The sequence below is a fragment of the Macrobrachium nipponense genome, chromosome 2 (genome assembly GCF_015104395.2).
Source record: "Macrobrachium nipponense isolate FS-2020 chromosome 2, ASM1510439v2, whole genome shotgun sequence".
In the NCBI taxonomy this organism is placed as follows: Eukaryota; Metazoa; Arthropoda; class Malacostraca; order Decapoda; family Palaemonidae; genus Macrobrachium; species Macrobrachium nipponense.
Window position 1 is genome coordinate 51,352,827 of NC_087201.1, and position 22,981 is coordinate 51,375,807.

The 22,981-nt window shown below is 42.0% G+C and overlaps 1 protein-coding gene across 2 annotated transcripts in view; it reads left to right on the forward strand.

Moving 5' to 3' along the window:
• Window positions 1-22,981, forward strand: part of LOC135220569 (uncharacterized) — a 106,485-nt gene that overhangs the window by 62,868 nt on the left and 20,636 nt on the right. For both annotated transcript variants that reach the window (XM_064257811.1, XM_064257812.1), the window contains exon 4: window positions 1,571-1,834. In XM_064257811.1, coding sequence (XP_064113881.1) covers window positions 1,571-1,834 — 264 coding nt within the window. The remainder of the gene's footprint in view (window positions 1-1,570; window positions 1,835-22,981) is intronic.

Consider the following 22,981-nt stretch of genomic DNA (forward strand, 5'->3'; position numbering starts at 1 on the left):
ATAGTCTAGAAAGGAGAAGAGATTGCTACAAGATAATACAGGCATGGAAACAGATGGAAGGAATTACTGAAAACATCATGGGGCTAAAAATATCAGAAAGAGCAAGTAGAGATAGATTAATAGTGCCCAAAACTATACCAGGAAAACTGTGGAAAGCACATAGGACATTAATCCACTACGCACCAGCATCAATAATGCAGCATCTATTCAATGTGTTACAAGCTCATCTTAGGAACATATCAGGAGTGAGTGTTGATATGTTTAAGAATAAGCTTGATAAAATATCTAAGCTGCATCCCAGACCATCCAAGATTGGAAGATGCAAAATATACCAGAAAATGCATTAGCAATTCTCTGGTAGACATTAGAGGTGCCTCACACTGACGGATCTGGGGCAACCCGGATGAGCTGTAAGGTCTGTAAGGTGGGAAACAGGTGATTACAGACAGTCCATTCGGTTAGCAAAGCTTGATTCTTTTGTTTATTTTGAATGCCAATCACACTGTTAGGTGTGATTGGCATTCAAAATAAACAAAAGAATCAAGTTTTGCTAACCAAATGGACTGTCTATAATCACCTGTTTATTTTGAATGCCTATCACACTGTTAGGTGTGATTGGCATTCAAAATAAACAGGTGATTACAGACAGTCCATTCGGTTAGCAAAGCTTGATTCTTTTGTTTATTTTGAATGCCAATCACACCTAACAGTGTAAAGATGTAAGCCAACTTTAACAGTAATGCAGATACTATCTAAATAATTAATTTTATTTTAAAAATGTTCATTATTGCTATGTAGCACAGAAGTTTGTTGTAGGCAGTTGAATTAAACTTCAAGGATTGTAGGGGAAAATTTCTTGGTTAGTCCTAAGGTGCTGCTTAGTAACTGAAGCAGTTCATTAAGAGGAAAATAGAATAACACACAAACTATGCACAATGAGGTGATAAAGCTTATTTTCCTCCTCCTGGTGGTGAAGATATGAATTTTATACTAAGTATCACATCTGTACATCCTCACCCAAAACCAACTGATGAGGATTTTGCATTACCTTGTCCTGTCATGGGCTCATAAATATTAGTGGGAAAAGGAATTACTCCTGTGCTTAGGTTCATCTCAGCTTTGAAATAATTCTAGTTGTATGATTGACAGGATTACAGATTTATTACATTCTTCAGTGTAGTTTTAATGTTTGGAAGGTACTTGACCTTTACCATATTGCTTACTTCAGTAAGGAAGATGTCTTATATTTTTCTTAGGTAGATGATATATTTTAAGTTCATAAGTTGAATTAGGAAACGAGCTTCTTGTCATGGTTATATGGATGTAATTTGCTCATGCAGAAACCAGTTTCTACTTAAATGAGTTACCTTTTATTTTAGCGAAAGCGTATTTGAAGCTTAATTCTTTTCCTTTCAAGTACAATATATTCAAGTTGGCAAGCTTGAAAACTGAAGTGTTTGAGGAGTTACTTAAATTTAGTGGTTAATGAATGTCACTTTTTTATCAAATTTGTATATCAGACTTGATCATAATTTATGCTTAGATTTTAAAATTAACCTTTTATGACCAGATGGATGGCAGTCATCCAAACATGCCAGGATTTGTTGGTCCTCCAGAAGAAGGAGTGGTGGAGCTCTCTTCAGCAGAAACCACAATGCATCTTTCCGGGGAAGACTGCTGCACCGTTTTGCCAGCTGATGGAATGATGCCACAGCTATTCCAATCGTCACATCACGAGGCTGCTGTTTCTGCAAGTTCCCATACTGGTATCATAACTTCAGTTCCTCCCCAGGTGCCATTTTCTGATTTTGAAGAGGCAAAATACCACTCAAAGGTATGCAAAGTTATTATTTTCAGATGTGTTACTTACCTTAGCTTTTATTTTGGAATTTTCCTTGCAAGTAATTATATTATATATATATATATATACAGGCAGTCGCTGGTTATTGGCGATCTGGTTTTATGCCGCTTGTCTAGTACCATAAAATCGCCAATTTATGGCGCCGTAACAGGCTGAGTTTCAGTTATCGACACCATAAGGTGCCAATAATAGAGTTATGGCACTAAAACATACCGTATTTACTCGTGTAACACGCGGTCTCGCATATCATGTGAACCTCAAATTTTCACCATTAAAAAATTATTTTATCATGTATCACGTATCATGCAAGTTAAATTTATGAGATTAAATAACAATAGGCTAACCTCTTTTCCTCCTCTTTACCTATTCCATTTTTTAACCCCCTTTTCCTCCATCTCTTATCTATCCCATCTTCTAGGCACTGAGATTTACCGCCGGTGTCCCAGTGTTTTTCCAGAATAAAATTTTATTAACATACCTGAGAGAGGTGACTCTTTGTCAGAGGATATCTTAAATCCCTACCTAATTTTTGACTGTATTCTGTATTACGAAAGTTGCATAATTCTGGTAATTATAAGAGTAACACCGACTTCTTGTAGACATCGCCAGCAAACTCAAAGGAATGTCTTTCGAAAATATAATGACATAACTTATGACGTCATTAACTTGCCTCCTTCTCGATGGACAATTGGGTATTCGTCAAAGTCTCAACCTCTGGCAACATTAAAATACAACCAATATTCCTTGTTTACACTTTGTAGTAGTAGTAGTAGTAGTAGTAGTAGTAGTAGTAGTAGTAGTAGTATGTAGGATTTATCACATGAGATCGAATGGTAATTTTTTTTTTTTTTTTTTTTTATTGCAAAGCAAGTTTTAATGTTGTTCCAAAGGTTATATTTTACAGAGAAATCAACAACACCAATCTGGCGGGAGAAATATGACTCCAAAAATGCAAAATCAATATTTTAAGTTTTTTTTTAATGAATAATGCAATAATAATGCAGTTTACATGGTTTTGAATGCAGCCAAGGCATTAAAAATATGGTTTTCATAGGATTTTTGACAATTTTCTGGCTTACAGCGATTTTCGGTTTAAGACATGTCTCAAGAACGGAGCCCACGTCATAAACCGGGGACTGTCTGTATATATATATGTGTGTGTCTGTGTGTTTTAGGCATTGGGACCTTTCCCTGTTGGCTGGCAGCCAAAGAAACCGGGAATAACTGCTTATAACTGCCTATCTTGAATGTGTAAACACCAGAATATCCGTAGAAATACTATCCTACATCAAATATACATTAAAATATCATCCTATTATGGTACATAATAATCTTTGAAATAATATTGATACTGTTTCAAAGTAAATGTTACAGTTTATGGTTAAAAATACATATGTACGTACTGTATGACTTAGTTATGTATGTGAAAATAATCCAGTCGCCCACATAAGTATTCAGTCATGTACATTTCCTTTCATACAGTTGCTATTTAAATCATCCAGTTTTCTTTTTACAAGGAAACAATTGTATGTATCATGAGAGAGAGAGAGAGAGAGAGAGAGAGAGAGAGAGAGAGAGAGAGAGAGAGAGAGAGAGAGAGAGTAATATAATAATAATTCTTTATTTCCAATATTTACATTGGGTATTCCTAAAATATAAAACTACAATTAGTAAAATAATCTTACAAATAGTTAAAATATTGGTTATTTAAGACATACAAAAGTTTGTTTAAGAATCAACAAATAGACTAAAACTTCAGTAATTAATAAAATTCATCATTAATAAAAAGAATATCATAAAATTAGAAAGTATTTACTTAGAATGTAATGAGTGAAAATGATTCTTCTTGACTATGAAAATATATTGTCATAGACCACATAAGTGTTAAAAACAATTCATGTACAAATAGTATTAAAATAACACAAAATAAAACAAATAAGCATACTAGATTATAAAGGACTAAGGATATCTTAATTCATAAATAAAAGCCATCTTATCCATAAATATTATCTAAAACTAATTCCAATATCTATAAAAGTACAGTAGTGCCTTCAAAAGCACTTTTTATTGTAGTGTCTTACCGAACAATTATAGAGCCGTGATTTCCACGAGCGGCAGGATACTAAATTCAAATTTAGCGCGTCGGCGTCGCCAACACTGGTGGTGATGACGTCATCTCCCTCCACTCGCGGGAGAACCAGGTACAACTGCCCAGGTGAATTCAATTCTTTTCCTGCCGGCGTCCGGTGAACATCGGTGGTCGGTGCGGTTGGATGACTTTGCTTCGCTTTTTTTCTTGTGGATTTGATCTTCGGAATTGGTGAAGTACTTTTTTGGCGTTGTTGTTATTTTGCTTTTTATTTAGGCGTTGCCATGTCGGATTCTAGTCCGTCGGGAGTTAGGTTTTGCATCTCAGGATGTAAAACTAGATTATCCAAGCTAGAGTATGATTCTCACACTAAATGTGTTAAGTGTAGGGGACAGGTTTGTTCAGCAGATCGAACATGTAACGAGTGTAGTGATTGGACTGATTCTCAATGGAAGTTTTTTTTTTTTTAGTTCATACTCGGAGAAATTAGCTAAAGACAGAATTAGAAAAGCAGCGCTTAGGGAAAGTAGACTTAGCTCTGCTTCGTCTTGCGATGCATCTGTTCCTTCTGTTTCTCCTCAAATTGTTATGTCTCCTTTAACTACACCTCCCTATTTTCCTCCTACTAATCCCACTTCTCCGGCTTCCCGTGTAGTTTGCTTCCGACACATTGCCAGTCTGGAATCGAGGTTAGATCAGAAATTTTCGGTAATAGCGAATACGGTTTTGCAACTTGGTAATTCAGTTAAGACGTTTTTGGAGAAAGCGGCTTCAGTAAGAGGTGTAGTTGAGGGTGCGTCTGTCTGTCCTGACACGTCTCCTAGACAAAGGTCACTGTCCAGCTCCCCCGCACCGGGGAGAAGACATACCGGAAGTCCAAGGGAGTCGATCGGGATTTGCCCACAGACAGGCGCCTCTCTTGTTGAGCCTGTTGCGCCTCAACAGGGCTCGGTTAAGCGTTGGAAAGGTGTTGCGGTCAGACGCCTTTCAAATGATTCAAGCGATTCGTCTCCGGTCGCACGGCGCTCTTGGCGAGATTCGCCCGTTTCGCGTCCTTAAAGAGGGTTCAGGCGCCGATTCTTCGCCTCCTCCAGTCAAGCGGTATAAGGAGCCTGAGAGTAGGGTTGCGCCTCGGCCGTTAGCGGCTCGTTCGTCGCCTCAATCTGTGCCTTTTTCGACTCCATCTACTAGTAGAGATTGTGGTTTTAGCGCTTGTAGCTAGCCAGTTCTAAGGGTGTTTCTTTAGGCGCTTTTTCGTCTGTTACGCCTGATGCGCCTGTTTCGCCTCGAATTTCGGCGGCTCCGAGCGAGGCGCAAGTAGTTTTTTTTCCGCCTCCTGCTGAACACTTTAGGCTCTTCCAAGCCTACGTTAACTGTTTTTTGATTCGTCTCTGGCGCCTTTGCGCAAGCAGTTAGAGATGTTAACCAAACTGGATGAATGAGTCCAAGGGTGGTTCGAAAAACCTTCAGATCCGGTTGTAGTTCGTCTACTTCTTCGGCGGTATCGAGAATGAAGAAGAAGTAGAGGAGGAGGATTCACATCACCTCTCGTGTTATTCACGTCTCCTTAGATTTCTTCTGGTATCTTATCCAGATTATTTTGAGAAAGCGGCTCCGCGCTCCCCAACTTCGACTTTTTTGATGAGGAGGAAAACTTCAGACCCTCTCCTCCCAAAACTTGTTCTATCTAAAGCGGTTAGACATTCGTTGAAAGAGACGGAGAAATGGATGTCTATGAAAAGAGACTTAGGAAGGCTCTTTTTGCTTACCCTCCCTCTAAGTTGCTTCGTAAGAGGTATAGGTTTTTATGTAAACTGGGGAAGCTCCTTCTCTGGGAGTTTCTGCCTCCTCCCAGGGAGACTTCTCCAGGTTAATCGACTCCTCTAGAAGATCTGCTTTCGCCGCAGCGAAAGTTTTCTTTACAGCGCCTGAGTTGGACCACGTTGTAAAGAATCAATTTAAACTTTTGGAAGTCTTTAGCTTCCTTGATTGGACTATTGGCGCTTTAGCGGCCAAGATCGAAGACTGTCCTTCTCTTTCTCAGAGTTAGCGGAGGATTGGATTGGTGTTCTGTCCTGTGCGGACAAATCCATTAGGGATGGATGTGATGAGTTAGCTTCGCTCATCGCCTTTGGTACCCTTAAGAAAAGGCAACTTTGGTGCTCCTTTGCTTCTAAAAGGGTTACGTCCCAACAGAAGTCTGCTCTCTTGTTTGCTCCTTTGTGAAAGATAACCTCTTTCCAGACGATGTAGTGTTGTCAATTTCGTCTGCGCTAAATAAGAAATCTACTTCGGATTTACTGGCACAGTCTACTGAAGAGACCTAAAGCTCCTGTGGAGACTGTTTCCTTCTGTTTCTCCTCTGGCCCAAGCGCCTTTTCGAGGGAGAAAACCCAAGCGCTTCTTTCGGCCGAAATCGAATTTGCGACCTCAGTCTAAGGCCTCGGCCAAGGTTAGCAAACCTTCCAAATGAAAGCTCGGTTCTTCATGCACCAGTGGGAGCCAGGCTGGCTCTGTTTTGGGAGGAATGGGAAAACAGAGGAGCAGAAGCCTGGGTAGTGCAAGTACTCAAGTTCGGCTATCGTGTTCCTCTCGTTTCACCTCCCTCGCTCTCACCTGTGCCAATTCCATTCCAGGCATACTCTCCGGGCTCAGACAAATTTCTGGCGCTAGCCGCAGAAGTGGAAGCGCTTGTTCTCAAAGAAGCGATAGAACAGATAGAAGGGGATTTTCCTCCAGGCTTTTACAATCGCCTTTTTGTAGTTCCCAAGTCATCAGGGGGCTGGAGGCCGGTTTTGGATGTGAGCGCCGTGAACTTGCATGTCCAGAAAACAAAATTTCATATGGAGACCACTCGGTCGGTTCTGGAGTCCATCAGACAGGGGGATTGGATGGTCTCTCTGGACATGCAAGACGCTTATTTTCACATTCCGATACATCGCGAATCTCGGAAGTACCTGAGGTTCATGTTCGAAGGCAAGGTGTTTCAGTTTCGGGCGCTTTGCTCCCTCTATCTGGACGATTGGCTTCTCCGGTCGGAATCAGAGAGTCGGTGCATGAAGGACCTTGGAACAACTCTGGATCTTGCCAGAAAGTTAGGAATTCTGGTCAACAAACAGAAGTCCCAGTTGGTTCCATCTCAGAGCATCCTTTATTTGGGGATGATTCTGAATGCTCAAGTTTTTCAGGCTTTTCTGTCCCCGAAGAGGGTTCAAGGCTGTCTGGAGACAGTTCAGGAGTTCTTGGACAAAAAGGTAAGTTCTGCCAATCAGTGGATGAGGCTCCTGGGCAAATTGACGTCAGTGGAGAAATTTGTGACGTTGGGAAGACTGCACATGAGACCTCTGCAGTTTTTCCTGAGAGCCTCTTGGTGCAGGAAGACACAACCAGACTCGATTACCTGTCCTGTCACAGATCAAATAAAAGAGGACCTAAGGTGGTGGCTCTCTCGAGCAAGGTTGGAAGAAGGGTTAGATTTACGACCCATCCTCCCGAACCTACAGTTCTTTTCCGACGCATCGGACACAGGTTGGGGAGCCCTACTGGGAAATCAACGGACTTCAGGAGCTTGGTCGGAGAAGGAGAAGAAGTTCCACATAAATGTAAAGGAACTGTTAGCAATTTTCTTGGGGCTCAGACAGTTTCGGAGCTTAGTAGAAGGTCGAGTAGTGGCAGTGCATTCCGACAACTCCACGGCTCTCTCGTACGTGCGGAAACAGGGGGGGACTCAGTCTTTCTCTCTGTACGAAGTAGCCAAGGATCTCCTCCTGTGGTCAAACGAAGCGAAGGTTCAACTAGTCCCGAGATTTGTTCCGGGAAAGATGAACGTCCTGGCGGACGAGTTAAGTCGTCAACAGCAAGTGTTACCTCTGGAGTGGACTTTGGACAACAAGATTTGTCAGAAACTTTGGCGCCTTTGGGGACGACCGTCAATAGACCTGTTTCGCGACATCAAGGAACAACCGTCTTCCTCTCTTTTGTTCTCCAGTCCCAGATCCTCTAGCTTGGTCGGTGGACGCAATGCTGTTGGATTGGTCGGGTCTGGAAGCTTATGCATTCCCTCCGTTCGGTCTAATAAGAGAGGTGCTGAACAAGTTCATGTCGCACAGCAATGTAACGCTAACGTTAATCGCTCCCTTTTGGCCCAGGAAAGAGTGGTTCCCGGACCTTCTCCAGTTGTTAGTAGACTTCCCCAGACTTCTTCCTCCAGAGAAGTGGCTTCTCAAACAACCTTACTTCAAGAGGTTCCACCAAAACTTGTCCGCTCTAGCTCTGACAGGGTTCAGACTGTCCGGAATCTTGTCAGAGCGAAAGGATTTTCAAGAAGAGCTGCAGAAGCTATCGCTCGTTGTAGGAGAGAGTCTTCTAACAAACTCTATCAAGGAAGTGGAGAATCTTCAGAGAGTGGTGTAGAAGTGCTAAAGTCTCTACTTCTGCGACCTCTTTAACAGAAATAGCAGATTTTCTTCTATTTCTTAGGAACTCTAAGAAACTGGCTCCTTCGACGATCAGAGGATATAGAGCCATGCTCTCTTCGGTTTTTCGACATCGCGGTTTGGATATTTCCTCCAATTCAGATCTGTCGGACCTCATTAGGTCTTTCGAAACCACTAAGCTCCCGCAAGATACAGTGGCTTGGAACTTAGATGTGGTGCTTAAGTTCCTCATGGGGCCACCGTTTGAGCCTTTGAAGTCGGCTTCACTCAGGAACTTGACTAAGAAGGCACTCTTTCTTATTGCACTAGCTTCTGCTAAGCGTGTCAGCGAATTGCACGCTATAGACAAAAGAGTCGGTTTCTCTCAAGGCAATGCTGTATTTTCGGTATCTTTGACCTTTCTAGCCAAAATGAGAATCCTTCTAATCCTTGGCCGAGGAGTTTTGTGGTAAGGAACTTATCTGATTTGGTTGGACATGAGGAGGAAGAAAGGCTCTTATGTCCAGTCAGGGCTATTAAGCAGTATCTGTTTGCCACTAAGGGTATTAGAGGACAATCTTCTAAGCTCTGGACCTCGGTTCAAAATCCCTCTCGTCCTCTTTCTAAGAATGCTATATCGTTCTTTATTAGAGAGCTTATCAGGGAAGCTCACTCGCAGTCCGAGAACGACAATCTTTCCGTTCTGAGAGTTAAAGCTCACGAGGTTAGAGCAGTGGCAACTTCTTTAGCATTCAGAAAGAATTTATCTTTAGCTTCGATTCTTCAGAGCACGTTCTGGAGATCGAATTCGGTTTTTGCGAGTCATTATCTCAAAGAGATAGAAACGGTTTTCGAGAAATTGTAAAACGTTAGGTCCGGTGGCGGTTTCTGGCATGGTGTTGGGAGAAACGGCACAGGGGTCGTCACCTCTATGCTAACTTTTCACCTTGAATAGGTTGTCGAGTTCAAGGGAAGCTGGGGGTACTGAGTACCTGGGATACTCACCATTCTGTTAGGTCAGATTTTACAATGGTTGGGTATATATGTTTTTAAATCTGGTGTTGGTGACAAATGTTTTGTATGATTGAATTTCTGGTCTTAGCCCAGGGCAGGGCAAGGGCAATCTTTGTTGTTACTATCCTCCGTCAGTCAGCCTTGACTCGCTTGAACTACGGAAGGATTCCACTCCTGTAGAGGCTAACTTTGGTCAAATTCCAATTCCTCTACAATAGTAAGAAGAGCACCGACCAGAGGCAGTAACAGTCTGCTGTAGCTCTCTTACAAGGTAAGGGACAACAGACACCTTGAGTGTTTACTGTATTGCAATAAATGTAAACCATTTATTTTAAAAATACTAGTGGTCCACTGATCCCCCTTCCCATAAATGTGTAATCAGCTCTATAATTGTTCGGTAAGACACTACAATAAAAATGAAATTTTCATTATTAAAATGAAGTTTTATTGTATACTTACCGAACAATTATGATTATACCCACCCTCCTCCCCTTAGGTGGACGGACGGGCAGAAAGAATTGGATTCACCTGGGCAGTTGTACCTGGTTCTCCCGCGAGTGGAGGGAGATGACGTCATCACCACCAGTGTTGGCGACGCCGACGCGCTAAATTTGAATTTAGTATCCTGCCGCTCGTGGAAATCACGGCTCTATAATTGTTCGGTAAGTATACAATAAAACTTCATTTTAATAATGAAAATTTCATTTTAATATGACAATTAAGCATAACGTTCAGTAAAACTTACACTAATTGGAACCATTTAAAATTAGTTTCTTCAAGTGTACATTAAACGCAGCGAGAGGATTTTTGTTTAATTGTGCCAGGTACTTTATTGTATAATGCTGGGCCTCGAATACTAAACTGGCGGGAGCCTATCTCTGTTTTCGTCCTTTATACATACAGATTTTCCTGCTGTCGAGTAGAAACCCTATTAACTGTGTGTACTGTTGGAAAATTATATAACCATTCAGGAGTCGTGTTGTTTTGAATACCAGATTACAGACATCTATGGTATATTTGTCTTTTATCTTTAACCATTCTAATAGAGGAAGGAGAGAGAGAGAGAGAGAGAGAGAGAGAGAGAGAGAGAGAGAGAGAGAGAGAGAGCAAAATACTTATGAACATTGAAAAAAAATTTTGTTCATACATGGAACAAACCTTCGGTCTTAACACTAGGATAATCTTCTAGCGCTAGCTGGAAGCCGGTAAAAACAATCAAAGATTAAAACAAGGACTATATGGCATCTGGCAACTCTTGCATATGCAAGGCAGATGTTTGGTCATTGACCAAGCTCAGACCCCTGCAACATACCAGTCTTTCTTTTACCGCCTTGGAGAGCGGAGTTTCGCTGTGCTCTCCTTGTCCAAGATCGGGATTTTTTTATCATAGCCTGCGCTTTATTTCTTTTTACTCGGCCCAAAAGTTCCGTGGACGTCTTATGTTTTTAGACAAGCCTTCCTTGTTTGCCGTGTTGTCCTTCCTTGGGACAGTAGGTTGGTCCATCTCTTAAGAGAGTATTGCCCCCTTCAAAGAGACAAGACCCCTTACTTTGGTTTAGTTTTAATTTGGAAATATGTGTAGTATTGACATTTATGTTTTTATGTATCTTTTCTCACATGTCTGGGAACTTTGTAATGTTTTAGTCTTTCAGAATGTGTGTGTTTCGGGATGTTCAGGACAAATTTTAGTGGTAGACAATTGCGATCTGCCCTTTTGCTTGCAGGGCTAGTCGTGATTGTCGTCTCGTCTCTTTCTGTCATTTTAGTAGGATTGAGGCGTGGGCAGTACAGCTCTCTTCTATCTTTCCCTCCATCTTCACATATTATAAATATTTTAGTCTCAGGTTACAATCCTCTTCCTGAGGGGGAGAGATTTTTCATTTATTTTCAGATTTGGAAGTTGTCAGCCCTGTTTTTCTTCTGGAATCTGGCAGTGGCGGTGGTCTCCCAGAACTTGGGAGCCTTCTTCCTCTCTTCCATCTTACAGAGATGCCAATTCACTAATTTTGACTTGTGTGTTTTTGCTGTGAAGAAGTGAGAATTTGGAGCAGTCAATATGGTCAGTGGTGGGTTCCTTGCTGTTTTTGGAGCCCCTTCCTGCTGAACAATTCAACGTCGTCATGTGAGGATACCAACCTTACGGTTTGCTTTGAACATCATTTTCCTATGATGTTCAACTGGGTAATGATATAATTGTAATACTGTTTGTTCTACGTATTTTGCCCTACTGAAATGTTCTCTCACTCTTTGTGATGGTAATCATCTGTGCGACATCGTGAATGGGCTGTGATGTTGTGAATGGGCTTTGATGTGTATGGGTTGTGACGTGAATGGGCATGTGATGTCATGGGATCTGCCGACTGCATAGTTGTAGCTGATCTGGGTTGATTTCTCCCCATATTTCTCTGACGATTATTTTCCATGGAGATTCGTCGCTATTTGCCACATATACGTGTCCTGGGGAGGCCATCCATTTACTGTAGGAGGTGACAGAATGCTCCAGTGCCGTGACGTCATTCTTATACCTCTGCTTGTGATGTCCGCGTTGTCCATGACGCCATCGTGGTTGGTTGTAACCCATCAGTATTATCTTCTTGGAGCTGCTTATGTGGATGGAATGCTATGTTTGGTAGTAGCTGTCCCAGAGTTTCTAGTACTGAGAAGAGTGCATCACCGTTTTCTCTACAGTGGCATGTTTGTGTTCGTGAGGCTCGTGGAAGGAATGCATCTAATATCTTTATTTCAGATACAAAGTCATCCATGATACAGAGTCATCCAAGATGGCGGTTGTTTAAGCATTGCTTGGGCTACGGGGTTCACCTTCCTTGGATGGGCTGTTGTCATATTTCTTGGAGCTGCTTACCCCCTCACCTGCCCCTATAGCAGTTCCCCATCCCCTAGGACTCCTTTATATTGGCTCTCGCGTGCTGCTACCTTGCGGAGCCCCTTTGTCATCGTCGAAGCTCACAGGGTTGCTTCCTATCGCTCTACCAGTGAGGCCATCAACCAGCACTGGTATTAGAGATGTTGTGACCTCGGTCCCAGCGTCCTCTCAGCCTATGATGTCAGGTGCAGTGGCTGTGCATCCTCCAGTTATGACGTCATCTCTTCCCATTATGATGTCATCGTCCTCTTTCGCTGAGCCGTCCAAGGCGTTTGTTCAAGTGGTCTTCAAGAGGCTGGGCTCTGTTTTGTGAGAGATGATTTCTGCTGTATCCACAAAGAAGAGGAGTCATAAACGGAGGGTCTCCTGGGTTTCTTCCCTGACTCTTGCTAGTAAGAGACCTCTTAGAGAGAGGAGTTTCACTCCTTCTCCTACTTCTCAATCACTGTCTCGCCATCATGTCAGACGTTGGAGGATCAAGGACTTTGTTGTTTCGTCATCTACTAGTGTAGGAGTGTATCGCCTTCTGCCCCACATGTGCGTGTCTCTCCGATGCACTTTCATGTTCGTGCAAGTGAGAGGAGTGCTTCACCATCTGCCCCACAAAGTCATGTTTCTTCCCCACATGCTGGCATTTGTGAGGTTGGCAGTGGAGCTAGTGAAAGGAAGGTATTCTCGAAGCGATCTTCTCACTCCTATCGCTTCACATGCCATGAACGTGTACGGGTGTCATCACTGGTCCGTGTAGTACATGGTTCATTGCTTGTCCACGTACTCGACCATTGCTTGTCCATGTTCATGATTCAGCACATATCCAGCTGCTTGATATGAATTTTCATCCCACGTCTGTATACCAATGTCCATGGACATGTAGTCCCTTGCCCACGTCCGTACACCAACGTCCACTTCTGTACACCAACGTCCACTTCCGTACAACAACTTCCATTGACGTATACCAACGTACACATACACGTAAGAGTCCACGTACATGTACTATTGCCCACGTCTGTATACCAAGTTCATGTAAGCTGTTCATTGAACGGTCCCGTCCAGTGTCTTCTCTTCAAGTTACATTGTGTTCAGAAGCGTAGTTATTTTGACAAACGGTGACCTACCAAAAGGTCATTCAGAACATCTGCAAATGCCAGTCAGTGGATTCTTTATATCAAGCCATCCGGCCTTCTTTGGGATTTAGGCGTATTTTATGGTTGGATACTTGGGTCTAGGCCAAGGCACTTCAGGGAGAAGGAAGGTAAGGAATTGCTGGCCTTTCTATTTTAGTCTAGCCTAAGTAATTGCATTCTTACCTGGCAAGTAGCTAACACAACCTGGCCTAAGGGGGTAAGGTCTTATCCTAGCTTAGATAATTCAGAAGCCTTCTTAACCCAGCGTAAGTAGTTGAGTTCTTAACCTAGCAATTGCTGAGTTCCTAGCTAACCTAACCAGTTCAGGGCTACAATATCCTTAGCCTACCCTGTCTAGTTCTAAGCTACTTTAACCTGGTTTAAACAGTTGAGTTCTTAGCCTAGCCTAGTTTAACTAGTTCAACGCTACCTTAATCTAGCCTAGCTGATGAGTCCTCAGCCTAGAGTAACTAGTTCAAGGATACCTTTTCCTAGTCTAAGTGATTGAGTTTAGGCTAAGTGGTTAAGTTCTTAGCTTTGTCTAACTAGTGCAAAGATACCTTGAAATAGTCTAAGTAGTTGTTCTTAGCCTAACTTAACTAGTCAAAGCTACCTTAACCTAGCATAATTGGTTCAGTTCTTAGCTTAGCTAAATACTTTATTTATTAACCATGCAAGTGGTTAATTCACGAACTATCATTGCTAGTCTCATTGGCCAGAACTTTCCTTTTTATCTTAGCTTAGCCAAAGTGCTAGAATTCGGGTGTAGCAGGCCTAAGGGGATAAGTTCTAAGGCTAACGTAGAATGACAATTAATGGGTACGCTAGTTAAACCTTCCCTGGTCTATTTATATTAGCCTAGGTGTTGGGTCCTAGTTCTAGTTGACATTGGGCAAACATATTTCTCCATATTTATGCTAGCCTAAGTGTTGGAGTTCTCAGCCTAGCCTACTTCTTGATTCTGCAAGATTTTCCATGTTCTAAGAAGTTGGCTTTGGGTTAGGTTAGGTTCGATTCCTAGCTTAACCTTCCTTTATATGAATGACCAGATCAGTAATATAATTTGTATTCTGGTGGCATTACCTTTGAATTATGTAGGATCCATCTTAGCTCTGTGTTGGTCTGGATCACCTTCAGGGTGGTTCTTTAGCCTAGAAGGGGGCCCCTGGGACCTGTCACAGTAGGACAACTCCTCTGATGAGTAGCATACTGATTGTAGGTCATCGTATGGGATCACCTTATAAGAAATCTCTACTGTTGAAAATGCATGTCTCCTGGGCAGCTCATGAACTTCTTTCAGTTCTACAGCGATTACTTTGTCGTGCGAAAGTTTACAGTAGGAGATTTTGGAGAATATCTGTACTGAGTTTTTTTGTTTTATGACATTCCCATAGGGTGCCCTATTATCTTTTAGGCCTTTTGAAGACTTTGTTAAGCATCTTCTCGGTGACGGATTCTAGAAATCTATTCAATGTCCCAGAATTGTTCATTGGAGATGAAAAATCCTTTCTGCCACCAGCTCCTCTCTTTTGACAGTAAAGTTGCACCAGTGTGCAGTCGACACCTCTGTGGAGCTCATTGTAAGCTACTTCCAAGCAGGAAGATTGGGATGACCTATGTTCTAGACAGTGGAGTAAAGACCTAGGTGGAGAGTGGTCTTTGAAACAGGAAGTAGTGGTGTTCCATTTTTTTCCTTAGGGAAGATCCATGTTAGTCCTCTTTTCCTCTTGCTGGAAAAGGAAACTGGGAGTCAAGGATCTTCTTCATCAAACAGAGGATGCTCTTCAGCATCTTTGACACAATCTCCAGGGTGGGCATTCCCTCAGTTCTGCCAGATACGTCAGGTCCTGGGCAGAGAAATCTGCGGGATCTGTCAGGTCCTGGACAGAGTAGTCTGCCGGATCCATCAGGTCTTGGACAGGCTTTGAAGCCCCTTGAATTTCAAGGTGTCCTTGGTGATTCCCCTGTGTACACAGGCGGACTGGTTTCCAAAACTAATATATATTCTGTCAGCAGTTCTGAAAGAAATCCTTCATGGGTCCTTCATTGCCAGCCTCATGTGGAAATGTTCCACCAGGCAGTAAAATCTCTGTTGCTGCATGGCCAGAGACTGTCGAGTAACTTGTGAAAGCGAGAGCGTTTTCTTGCAAGGCAGCAGGCCAGATACCTAGCTATCTCAGAAGTTCTTCATCAGCAGTTTACTGGGACAAGTGGGCCACCTACTTTGGTTGGGTTCGTCAACAGCTTTTCTCTCCACTCTGAATGTCAGTGAGCTGTTATTAGATTTCCTTTTCTTTCACAGAAATGAAAAGGTCTTCCCATTCTCAGCTTTCAAGGACTGCAGGGCCAACTTCAGGTTGATCCTGCTCCTTAAAGGCTTGGACATATCATCATGGGAATTAATGGTGTTTTGGAGTGTTGTACAGTCCTATTAAACAAAAAGAGCTCAATTATGGAATGTGCGATCTTCCTCTGGTCTTGAGTAGTCTCACTTGAGCTCCATGTAAACCACTATGTCAGTAGTTAATGGGAGATCTGACTGAGACAGTTTTTCCTGTTTGCATTAACTTTCTCGAAAGAGAGAGTTAAGGGGGCCGGCCGGCTAATGCCGTTTTTTAACGACAGGACTTTGACATTCATACCACTTAATAAGGTGACTTGGGACATCTCTAAACCGCATATGATTTTCGCCTCTGACCTTCGGTTTTGTGACGCCAGGGCAATTAATCCCAAAAATAACCATTTTTCAAATTCTATCTCCTCCTTTGATATTTAATATTACGACCTGGGATTACTACCATATATAGACCTGATGTAGACCTCCAATCAAATGGAGAGTTTTTTTTCTAAAAGTCGTTTTTTTGCTAGATATGAATTTTTCAATATGGTAAAAAAATAAACCCTATAAATCATGAGAAAAAAAATTTATAAAAAAAACACTAAACAAAAATTGGAAAAAAGGGCTCTATTTGATTGTTCTATAATGTCTTCCTGAGTTATATACCAAATTCCAATGTTATAGCTTTAAAACTAAGTGAGGAGATAGATTTTGAAGGTCAATAAGTATAGTTTTGAGATACGGGCGTTCAAAGTTTTCCTTCGTATTTCTATAAAGACAATGTTAATAAATAATGATTATTAAGAATGTATATTTCTTTTTTGTGTAATAAAAAACCAATACTATTTTATTTATCATAATTTAATCATAAATGATGATCCCTTTGCTCATATATCGTAGCCTGGGGCACTGCTTGAGGCAAGATGGGGCACTCCTTCCTACGTAACCGCCTCTCTCCCCTTCACTAACTCGGCTTATTACAGCGAATTTTCTTCTGTATGTTAGCGAGATGTTTTCCTTGTATTTTCCTCTTTGGCATGATGACATTCTTGCCGAAACAAAGATAAACAAACGTAAATGCAAGAGAATGTCAGAGGTGAGACTCGAAGGTGTACTCTCTTTTTACAAAGACAATTTGATAAATCATGATTATTTTGAATTCATATTCCATTTTAGGTATTAAAAAACCAAAACTATATTATTTATCATAAATGAAGATCTCTTTGCTCAAAAATCGTAGCCTTGGGCACAGTGTGACGTGTGCTGTCAGGCAAGAAGGGGGCGTTACTAAGCAACCCTCACCCCTCTCTCTTCACTAACTACGCGCATATTATGATATTCTGTAATAATACTTGAGCGATTTTTCTTCATCTGTATGTTAGCGAGATGTTTTCCTTGTCTTTTCCTCATTGGCATGATGAACTTCTTGCCGAAACATACATAAACATACGTAAGCAAGCAAATGTCAGAGGTGAAACTCGAACGTGTAATCTACTTGAAGTCTATGGTCCAACTGATTCATGATTGAACCAGATACTCGCTTATGGGAGCCACGGAATCTCTACAGATGCCATTTCTCACAATTTCTTTGCCAATAATTATCAAAATTTACGATAACAGAAGAAATATTGCATTTTCTTGTACGGATGAATGTTTTAGGCTTATTGAGTTATGTTTACTAATTACCCTGTAACTACGAAAGTAAGAGGAATTTTGAAGAAATATTTCGTATACGTATTCTCAATTGCCATATGAAGCTCCATGAATTTTTTCATGACTTTGCATTTTTTGCCCTATACCACCATATATAGGGGTTCCGGCCGGCCCCCTTAACTTCATGGCAGCACCAAGGGCGAGAGGTCTGTGGCCTTTGAATTGTTCTGGATTTTGTAGGTAAGACTCAGACTTCTTGGTTCATGATGAAAAATTTGTCTCGTTTTCATTCGACTCCAGAATGAATTGGTGGACAGTGATCCGTAGGAGTTCTTGCCTTGTCCTGTCAAAGCCCTGCCTTGCTGTCTGAGGATTCTTCACCCAAGACCAAGGGTCATTGACTTTGTGTTGGCATCGGTCGGTCCAGAATGGAAGTGTCCAAAATATTGTCATTATGGCTGCTTGAGGGGATTAAAAGGCATACTCATCATCGGATAGTTCTGCCAGAGTCTGTGCAGGCTAGAGCATATGACATCAGAGGAATGAGTTCCTCTTTGGCAATTAAGAATTTGTCTGTTCATAGGGTTTTGAATGTTGGTTCCTGGCTTAAGCAGACCACATTCACTTCCTTTTCCTGAAGGGCATTGCCCACAGCTCCTTGGACACTTTTCCTTGGATCTGTTCCAACCCCTGGCTGGACAGTTGGTGTCTTACCTAAGATGATTGTGTGGAAGAGAGAATGAGGGAGATGGCTGGTTTCCTATTTTTTCTTTTTCCCTTTTCTTCTTCCTGGCAGGTGGGTTGAAGAATCTGACATGTCATAAGCTGGAACTGGTCTGATGCAGGTGAGTGTGGCAGTCATACTGGTTGCAGTACGTATTTGTGTTTACACAAATAACAAATCTGTTTCTCAGTAGCACTTACTCCTCTCTCTAACAAGGGGAGAGAGGAGTGGTAACAAATCCCTGTGGCATATGTGATATGTTGCTTGAACAGACAGAATTCTTTTTTATCTTCCACTAATATAATGAATCTGGACATCTCTCGCTGTGTTTCATCCCAGAAGGTTTTTTTAGATACTCGTTTATCTATTCGCTCATGGGGTCAGACCCCCTTCCTTAGAACTCTATCCTCTAGGAAGGGTGGTCAGGCGGGCTGAATCCCCAGCCAGTTCTGGATACTTGTACCTCCCTCCAATTATAATTCTATCCTATTGTTAAGACCGAAGGTTTGTTCCATGTATGAACAATGAGAAATTTTTAATCTGTATTTTTCAAAGCTAACAAACCTGAGGTCTTAACTTTACCTGCCCACCTCTGGCATTCCCTCTCATATCCTGGGTTGGAAGAAAGACTGGCACGTTGCAGGGGTCCGAGCTTGGTCGATGACCAAACATCCACCTCACATATGCATGAGTTGCCAGATGCCACAGATTCCTTGTTTTACCATCTTTGTTTTTACCGGTTTCCAGCTAGTGCTAGAAGATTGTCCTATTGTTAAGACCTCACATTTGTTAGCTATGAAAAATACAAATTTTACACAAGTACAGCATATGTAAATAGGGTACTCATCAGTGATGAATATTGATTAACAATGATGATGATGAATTAGCCATGCAGTCCAATGAATGATGATGAAGATATGACTGCACAGCTAAGCAGAGGAATTACATAACCTAAGAGAACCATCGTTTTAATGAACCATCACGATTGGAGAGGGCCAGCGAGACACTTTCTTGAATAGTACTTTGATCTTTTAATTTGTTAATTTCATTTTCTATAAGGATTGGAATTCTGTAAGGATTGGAGTTTTGTAAGGATTGGAACAAAGGGGGGATGATCCTCTGTCTCTATGTTAAAAGGAAACTTATTCATTCTCCCTGAGGGTTCATCTCTTTGGTTTAAATATAAATGTACTGAGAACTCACCTTAACTATGTCTAGCCAAGTTGAGTAGGTTAAGTGTCTCCACAACTGCACCTTACACTTGATAAGAATAATAGCTACCAACACAGGACAAATATAAACAAACACTACAACAAGACAAATATAAACAAACACTACAACAAGACAATCGGCTAAAACGCAACACAGGACAAATATAAACAAACACTACAACAAGACAGTCATAGCTAAAACACAACACAGGATGAATATAAACAAACACTGCACAAACACCACAGCTAGACGCACACACTAGCTGTACTTACAAATTCAGCCTTCACCACCAAGACCTAACTACACCTCCACACTCAACTGTGTTTTTGATAACATTGAAGACTCGGCAGCACTAACCATCTGGAACCTGCACCAGCAAGGTCTCAAGCCCAACAACCGATCCACTTCATTTTTTCCACCATCAAAACTACAGTTGCCAACCTCTCAGCTTCTGCAGTGTTCCCAGTGCTTTGCTTTACTGTACACTTAACATTTACTTATTTTATAAATATAAACTAACACTTATAGTGCAATACTAATAATAACCTTAATATTATGTTATTTGTACCACACCCCCCTTGATCTCAAGATCACTCATCTTCAGTGTCCCCAGACACATAATCCCTCATCCAAACAGGAGGGCATCTGTCCCTTGTAGACTGTTGTTCTTCCACTTTCAGGTCCTCTTGGTTCCCTTTGCCGTCTGTTTCACTCTCTCTCTCCTTACTATCCACTACTGTCTGAATATCTAGAATATGCTCTGGCATCCCGTCAACAGAAACGTTATTCTGTGAATTCACATTTGTCACCATTCCCCTTTCCCACTGTGATGTGCATTTTGCATTACTTAGCTTAACCCACACCTCATCTCCCACCTTTAATTTTGTAACCATCTCCTTGTTTACTGCTGATACTACACTGGGGTGGCACCACTCGTATTTAAACATTGCTTTCTGAGGCACTGACTCTCCATCCTGCCCAGACCTGGGAGAGCAGCTGTACCAAAATACTGCTGCTTCTGGCTGAATCTGCACCCTGTCTACCATTTATTTAATACTTCTATGGTGCCTTTCTACTGTCATTTCCAGTCGGTTGATATGCTGCTCTAAAGAAGCGGCTTATGTTCCGACTGACTGGCCCCCTTTCTAAGAAAATTTCATTTAGCACTCTTGCTATCTCATCTGCATTTTCAGCTTTCAATTCCCTCCAGATGGCAAACCGACCAGGGCCACAATCCACTACCGATAAGTACGTTCCTTCTCTATAATGTGTTACATCAGTAGCCAATCTCTCCCAATCCGACTGTACCCTTAACTCCCCAGGATCATGTCATACCGGTGCGGGGTCAATTGACTGACACCAGTTGCAACTCTGCACCACCCTCTGAACCTCGCCTCTCGTAACAGAGGGATCTATTTTTCTTGCTACAAACAGACTCCTATCAACACCCATGTGATGCAACTGATGAAGCTCTTTCATGCTAGCATTCCCCATACAACACTCTTCAATCTCCTCTTCTCTTTTCCTTCTTTCAGGGACTTCAGTCCTTGCCTTTTTAACCCTTGTCAAAATATCAGCTCTATTTTTCTCCGAAGGTACAAAAACCATCTTCATTTGCAATCCTAATTCCTCTGTCAGTTCCTTCAAAATACAAAGGCGGCATTTCACCAGGATCTCGGCTGCTCCCTTTGTTCGAACTCTGAGTTTGTTTCAGAAGTCAAAACGGAGTTTATCCACCCAACCACCACCACAGAGTCAGACTTGACTTCAATTTCACGCAGATTCTATTTCAGTGCCAGATTAACTCCTTTGAGCGCTGCCTCTAGCTTGGCAACATCAATATGTTTGTAGTCATCTTTCTCCCGCAGCCATGCTCCATCTTCCACTACATCTCCAATATCTAACACGACCCCTGTTGCAATGCTACTGGCATCATGCCATATCACACCCCTCTCTGTCTTAAGTACGTACCACCTGCCCTTAACTGGATCTTCTCTTTTTACCCTTTCCACAATGCCACAAACCATCACCAAAGTCTCTTCCTACCTCATTGTCCCAACTCTCGCCTTTTGCTTGTCGTTTCACGTATCTGCATGAGGTCTGAAGCCAACCTGCCACTGGGTAGTGTCCCACCAGCTTTCCACACAATTAAAAAAGTTCTCTCCTACTCATCTTCTCTCCCACCTCTGGAATCTCATTACCTCGATGGAAGACCAGATAACCCATATCATTTCTCTCCACTCTCAAATGTAGGACTGTTCCTTGTATTGAGACAGGTGTTTGGTAACCAAGTCAAACTTTGCTAGGTGCCGGACAACTGCAGGAGCTGTCACTAAGGATTCATTCACAATACAGGCAGTCCCCGGGTTACGACGGGTGTTCCGTTCTTGAGACGCGTCGTAAGCCGAAAATCGTTGTAAGCTGGAACATCATAAAAAATCCTAAGAAAACCTGACTTTTAATGCTTTGGGTGCATTGAAAACTATGTAAACTGCATTCTTATTGCATTTTTCATAAAAAAAAACTTTTAATATTGATTATTTTGCATTTTTGGTGTCATATTTCATCTGCCAGATCAGCGTTTGTAGGCGTCGTAACTCTGGAGCATGCGTCATAACCCTGGAACATGCGTCGTAACCCTGGAAATAATTTCTGATGAATATAATTGAAAAGCGTCGTAACCTCGGAACGTCGTAAGCCGAAACCGTCGTAACCCGGGGACTGCCTGTAATGTCATCTATGTAGGAGTCTGTGGCTTCTCCTATGGCTTTGTTCTTCTTTAACACTGTCCTGAGAATTATTGTCATAATTTGAGGTGCTGAACATACCCTTTATATCTCCAATTGGTATTTCCACAATTTTTTAGCCACATGAATCTGAAGATATGCAGACTTAAGGTCGACAATCGCTGAAGCTCCATTTATCTGTCTCCACTTCCTCAGAGTTTCACTAAACACATTAACAAAATCATTCCTTGTGTGGCACATTACGTACTTGTTTAACTCACGGAAGTCCAGCACCAGTCAAACCTTATTCTTATTATGTTGGACTACTGCCAGTAACGGCAACACTCCACCACTCTCTTCCCCTTCCCATGGCATCAGAATCCCTTCATTGACCCATCTCTGTACTTCATCATCTAAATCCTCTTTCACCCCTTGCGCAGTATTGTTATAGCATCCCGCCTTGTTCCTCAGTACTGGAATTTCCCCCTTCAGAAACCATTCAGCCATCCACTTCACACCATCAAATGTGGGCAGAAAAATCTTTCTTGTTAATTTCACACATTTCTCCTTTCTCAATCAGCTGGTTTTTCAGAAACACTTTCCCAGTCGATTGTTGCAAACTGAACTGTAAATGCTCTCTGGCCTCTCTGTCACAACACATTCCTCATTTCGGACTTCACATCTACTGCCACCGCACCATGTCCTCTCCTATCACCTACACAAGGTACTTCCCTCAGCATGAGTTTTCCGTTCAAGAAAGTCGCTTATAGAAGTTGGCCGATTACATCCATCCCCAACAACACCTCAGTCCCATTAATAACAGTGTCAAGAACAATAGCTCTTACTTTTACCCTGGTATCACATAGTATAGTCAGCTCAACATCTGTCCCCTTACACCTAACACAACTTCCGTCAGCGGGACCAACTCTCTACCGGGATCC